This window comes from Antrostomus carolinensis, unplaced genomic scaffold, assembly GCF_000700745.2.
Source record: "Antrostomus carolinensis isolate BGI_N321 unplaced genomic scaffold, ASM70074v2 scaffold29222, whole genome shotgun sequence".
In the NCBI taxonomy this organism is placed as follows: Eukaryota; Metazoa; Chordata; class Aves; order Caprimulgiformes; family Caprimulgidae; genus Antrostomus; species Antrostomus carolinensis.
Genome location: NW_010300759.1, coordinates 1 through 6,228, shown reverse-complemented (window position 1 = coordinate 6,228; position 6,228 = coordinate 1). Strand labels below are relative to the sequence as shown.

General features: G+C 49.3%; 1 protein-coding gene across 1 annotated transcript; it reads right to left on the bottom strand.

The window, feature by feature from the left end:
* Window positions 1-2,577: 2,577 nt before the first annotated feature.
* Window positions 2,578-6,222, bottom strand: LOC104518754 (cytochrome P450 1A4). Its single transcript, XM_010163238.1, has 6 exons — window positions 5,993-6,222; window positions 5,637-5,763; window positions 5,290-5,379; window positions 5,078-5,201; window positions 4,431-4,517; window positions 2,578-3,251 (listed from the first exon to the last, which is right to left on the bottom strand). The coding sequence occupies exons 1-6, from the start codon at window positions 6,101-6,103 to the stop codon at window positions 2,945-2,947; spliced, it is 846 nt and encodes a 281-aa protein (XP_010161540.1). The 5' UTR covers window positions 6,104-6,222; the 3' UTR covers window positions 2,578-2,944.
* Between the last annotated feature and the right edge of the window lie 6 nt (window positions 6,223-6,228).

Genomic DNA, 6,228 nt, shown 5'->3' with positions numbered 1-6,228 from the left:
GAGCGCTGTGCCGTGTCCGGCACCGTGTCCCACGCTCGCTGCTGTCACCCGCCCTCTGCCACCCCCATGGCCTCGCCACGGCTCTGCCGCCGCTGCCACACCTCTGGGGCCGCTGTCACATCTCTGTCACCTGCATCACGCCTCTCGCCTCCACCGCCCCTCCATCGCACTTTATGGAATAGAGTCACAGACTGGTTTGGGTTGGAAGGGACCTTAAAGATCATCTAGTTCCAATCCCCCTGCCAGCAGCAGGGACACCTTCCACTAGACCAGGTTGCTCAAAGCCTCATCCAGCCTGGCCTGGAACACTTCCAGGGAGGAGCAGCCACAGCTTCTCTGGGCAACCTGGGACAGTGTCTCACCACCCTCACAGCCAAGAATTTCTTCCTCACATCTCATCTCAATCTCCCCTCTGCCAGTTTAATGCCATCACCCATCACTTCCATCACCTCCACCACCCCTCCATCCCCTCTATCTCCCTTCCATCATACCTGCATCCCCTCTGTGACCTCCATCACACATCCACCACCTCCATCACCCCTCCACCACCCCTCCATCACCTCCACCACCCCTCCATTGCCCCTCTATCAGCTTTATCACACCTCTATCGCCTCCCTCCAACACACAGGCACATTCACCTCCCGCTTTCTCCTTGGCTCCATTAAAACCAGTTTCTCCCTGCTCCGAAGTTGGAGGCTGTTTTGCTCGTTACATGGAGGAAGGAGCAGGTGGGGTGCTGGATCCGTGTGCCAGCTGACCTTCCCAAGCTCAACAGCGAGCTGTGCCGGGGATGCTAATTAAAAACAAAATAATTACAATAGCGCTTGGTAACAAGAATACGAAGGTAAGCGAGGTCATGGCACAAGACACTAAATTAAAAATAACTCCATGGTACAGCGGGTGGCAGTTTATGGCTCGCCATTAAAAAAGCCATGGAATTGTTCATCCGTCCTTTATGTCTTAGGGATGGATGGAGTCAAATATTAACCTTTCTGCACTTATTTTGATTTTATCCCTGTGTGAGGTGAGAGCAGCTCACGCTACAGAGCATTGCAGGGCAAGACTTTGGGGAGGAGCACAATTTTCAGCAGAAAAATGAATTTTCCCAAGATTCCTGACATTAGACCATCATTTGAGGGCTCAGCTAAATATTTGTGCCCCGTGAAATTGTGCCTGTGGGACAAGAGTGGTTTCCTACCCCACCAAGCTGGAAACCCCAGTGGGCTGGTCCCTGCAGGGATGCCACTTCGATTTTCCTTATTATTTGAATGTCAATTTTTGGTTGATTGCCCTTTTTAAAATTTCATTTTTTTAAGGGAAGTTTATGGAAAGCCTAAGAAATAATCATGCCCCAAGATGGGGAAGCATGGTGTAGGTGATGGCCCGAAGCATCCCTCCATGGATCACCTCTTTGAGGGTTGGGGAAATGCTATGGATTCCTTTTTTTTTTTTTTTTTTTTCAGGCATAGAAGAGCCATTCCTGATTTTTTAGTGAAGTCCTGAACTGAGCCAGAGCTCAGCATCACCTCTCCACAAATCCCAGCTGAGGCTTTAGCTTCTCTATATACACAGGGAATAAAAACTCCTTGTAATGTCACTAGTGTCACAATTCCCATAGGAAAGGAACAAACAGCTCATATCTCCATAGGAAAAATCCAGATACAATATATCCAAGTCAGTTTTTTAAGGAAATAGAGAGATGTGTTTGGGGTTTGTTTTTTTTTAAAATATATCTTTTTTTTCTTTTTTCCCCAAAGTCTTTTCCCAGTGGAATAAAACCAGCAAGAACCAAGCAAGACACTCAAGAAACTTTCATAGAAGTATTTATTAGGTTACAAATACCGTGCAGTTTATATCCAGCATACGGATTCATTCCACACAGGCACAAACAAGCAGGAATCGCTGCTCTGTTTGTCGTGAGAATTCACTTTCACGCTGGTTAAAGCTGACTGCAACGTAAGGCACTGCAGCTCCCGCAGCCCTCAAGCCCTTGCTCCTTTTATTAAATTGGATATAGAAATCTTGCCAAAAAAGAACTAAAAAAAGCAGCAAATACATAGTTTGAAAGCCAGAAGCATCCTACTGTGCCTTTTACTGCTTCTTGTCCCTTATTCTCAATTCTTTGATAGTTTCCAGGAGGCTTCTTGCTAGGAATTTAGCTAATATCTCAGTTTATGGATTTTTTTTAATTTTTTTTTTTTTTTTTTTTTTTGAGCAGGTTGTCACCAAGGATGGGTAGAAACGCTCGGGATTCATTTTCTGACTTTATAATCAGGGAATTTACCTGTGTGAGGGTGCACCCAGACCAAGTCCCACTCAAGATGGTATAGGTCTGTCTTCTGCATCACCTCAGGAACCTTTCAGGAGGTGGCTGGAGCAGTGGGGAGAGCCCATTGCCATCAGCACAAGGAGCCGTAGACTTTGCAAACAGCTCAGCCAATACTTCCACCCCATGGGAAGAGGCTGGCCAGGTTTCTTGGGGAGGAACCTGCAGATTTATTCTGATTTGGTGGTTGAAGGGAGTTCCCCATGGTGGGTTCAGTTCTGCCCATGATGGGTCAGGTTCTGCCCATGGTGGCTCTGGCTCTGCCCACAGCACTGGGCAGGGTAAGGACACCTCCTACCAACATCTTGCACGGCTTCTCCCAACCCAAAGCATCCCCACCACAGGGCTGCAGTCCCCCTGGACCTCCTCAAGTGGGATGAGCAGGCTGGACCTCCGATGAGGTTTTCTGTAGGTGATGGAGCTGGCCATGGGGGCTGCAAGAAGCCCAAAGCCAGCTTTATCCCTCCCCGCTCACACTTACATGAGATGAACAAGCCTCCAGTGATACAACATAGGTGAGGGGCCGTGCTGGCTTCTAGAGAGCGTTAGCAAAAGCAGGCTGAGTGTCCGATGCTGAGGGCTGGCTTTCTTCTGCAAAGCGATCCTTCCTCCCACAGCTTATGGAGAATTCTTCATGGGGGAACGCTTCTTAATCTGGAAACACTCGCATTTCTTGTATTTCATTGTCAGTCCATACTGAGGAGTGATGTCCACCTCCGCCCCAGGGCAGAGGCTGAACTCCAGCTGCTGCAGTATGGTGGCCAAGAAAAGGAAGACCTCCCACCGGCCGATGGTCTCCCCGATGCATCGCCTCTTCCCCAAGCCAAAAGTCATCACTTTGTCACTCTCCGTTCTGCTTATTTCGGTCCCTGCAGCATTGAGGAATCGCTCAGGGTTGAAAGTTGAGGGATCCTTCCAAAGCTTCCTGGAGCAGAAAGGAGAGACACCTGAGGAAGCCACTTTCACCCATTGTGATGGGGACAATGGTCAAAAAACTCCTCATGGAAGAGCAGCATTGCAATGATTTCTTATTTCACGGTCCAAAAAACTTTGGCAACCTGTATCCCTGATCTCAACTGCCAACTGCACGTCAGACTCCATCAGCTCACTCTACTGCAACTTCTATTTCAAACCCAGATTGTGTTTGCCTGGGCAGATACGGGGTGTGGATTTAATTCAGCATGCAATAGCTAAAAGCCCTGCAGTTTGAGCCAAAAGGAGAGCATAGAAGTTGGTCAGCACTTCTTAAAAAAGAAGGATGGAGACCCGAGAGTTTTCCCCACTTTGAACCCTCCCAGCCTGGCTGCTGGGAGGTGCCAGGTGGGATTTTCCAGTGCCTTAGAGGGAACCCTCTCTGATCCTAAGGACAATGTTCCCATAGTGATGCTCACCAGCATACGCAGGAGCAGAAGGAATATTGAAATATTTCTGTGCTCCTGGGCTATTGGGATACAAAGATCTTGAGCTTCTGATCCAAAATACCTGATCTGGGAACCACCTTCTGTATCGAGCCTTAGGCAACTTACTCGCCCCAGGAGGTTCTCTGCTGGAGAGCAGAGGAGGAGTAAGATGGGGCTTTGGTTTCCAGATCCCCTTTCCTTCACCAAAGCTGATTATCAGCAATAACAGCACGAGCCTATTGAGTTTAACAAGAGTCATGTCAGGACATTTTTCTTCTTGAAAGAGGGAACCAGACAGTTCCCATTAAGCACATCCAGAGCTGTTAACCCGGATCACAAGGGCTGCTTGGCAGGAGGATCTACCGATTCCTGATTATTCAGCAGCCCAAGCTGCCAGCTCTCACATGGATATGGAAAGTCTGGTGCATTGAGGACATCACCATGTTACAGCACATAAATTGGGTGAGCCCTGGTGTTGGGGATTTGCTGAACCAGTGACTAAGTCAACCCAGAGCAGCTCCATGCCCAAGAGCACCAAGGCTGGGCTTGGCATCAAACCTACATGATTTTTGGTACCAATCTGCCTTTTCCTGCCTTCACAACCCATTTGGCTTTTGGGATGTTGCTCTAAAGGATCAGAGCAACTTTAATGCCAAGCAAACCCATGGCAGCCTGGATGAGCACGGAGGATTTGGTGTACTCACTCATCGTGATTCACTTGCCACTGGTTGATAAACACGCAGGTGTCCTTGGGGATGTAATAGCCGTTCAACACCGTCGCTTTCGTCGTACTGAAAGAAATACCGACGGAGAGGAGAAGTGAAGATGAGACTCACAGCTTCGCAGTGAGACAAAGCTTGCCAAGTCCTAGGGGTGTTTCATTTTTAACACTCTATTTGTACTCTTAGAACTGGCTGGGAAATATTCTGTATTGGGGCGAGTAAATTGTCTTGGTTAACATTTTTCCTCAAGCAGAAAGATTCCAGTTGCGGGAAGTTGAATGAGTTGTGATGTGGTTTCTCCTAAGGTAGGAAGAAATATAAACCCAGAGGTGTTCACCATCCCTCTACTAGCAAAGGCTTTGGAGTGAAAATGCCCTTAAAGGGAAGGATCTGACCCTGGGAAGGCAGCAAGCTGGACAGCTGCCGGCCCCAAGGGCAATGGATGCAGCCCCAGGCACCAACACAACATGGGAGCTGTGTGAAAACCATAGGGAGATCTAACATGAGTCATTCCGGCTGTGCACTGGAATATTTCCCCATAGCAGGGATCCATTCTCAGGTGATTATTAGCATCTCCCAGAAAACCACTCCAAAAAAATCCCCTGAATAATATGTCAGCCACTCCATACCTGTGCGGGATGGTGAAGGGCATGAAGGAGGAGTGCCTGAACATCTCCAGGATAAAGGCTTCTGTGTAAGGCAGCATGCTCCGGTCTGACAGTCTTGGTCTTCTCTCCCAGCCGATGGTCTGATCTGCAGGAGGTCAAGAGGATGGAGAGGGATGGGAGCAGCCCTCACCAGAGAGGTTTCGGCCCTGGAGGAAGCAGGTTCATGGACTCACCTAGTTCTTCCTGAATCTTCTTCTGGATGTCGGGGTACAAGGCAACATACATGAGGCTCCAGGATAAGGCAGTTGCCACAGTGTCAAAGCCTGGGTGGACATGAAAAAGGCATGTAGTTACCAAATGAGGACAGGCAAGTGGGCATTTACAAGACCCTGTCACTCTAGATATTACCCATGAAGCAGTTCCCCCATCAGCTATCACTGAAAAGCCATCTGCTCTGGAGAGCACCCAAGAGCCCAGCAGTAGCTCCAAACATCCATCATGGCCAGGGTCTCACCCGACAGCAACGGCTCCTCCACCCAGCCTCCCAGCAGCGAGGTTTCACCCTCAGAAACATTCTCACCTGCCCCAAAGAGGTCATTGACAATGTTGATGATCTTCTCATTGGAGAGTGGGACTCGGGCATCCTCTTCTATGTTCTTCTCCTGGCAGTGCTCAATCAGCGAGTCCGTGATGTCCCTGATGTGCTCCTGGGGAACACAGGTGGGTCAGGGACATCGGGGACACCCAGGACTGGGGAAACCTCCCCCTAGCCAGCACCTGCTCCTGGGGGAATTAACTGCAGATTGGAGAGCCCCAAAGGAGCTTTCCTGGGCAGAGGTGAAGGGACGAGGGAGCACCCTCTTCCCCCCATTGCCAGGCAGGCATCTCTGACAATTGTAGTCATCTACCCACATCCAAGAGCATCCAAGCTCTTACCTTATCAAAGCTGGTATAATGCTCCTTGACAATTTTTTGCACAAAGAGGCTGAAACGCCTGTTGATGTCCTTGAAAAGCTGCATGGTGCGGCTGGGAAGATACTGAAGCATGGGGATGAAGTCAGCAGGGTTGCCAGAAGCAGCTGCATCCCCAAATTCATTGCTGAGGTTCACCACGCTGAGCAGCTCTTGGTCATTGTGGTCATAGCGCTTGCCAAAGCAGATGGCACAGATGA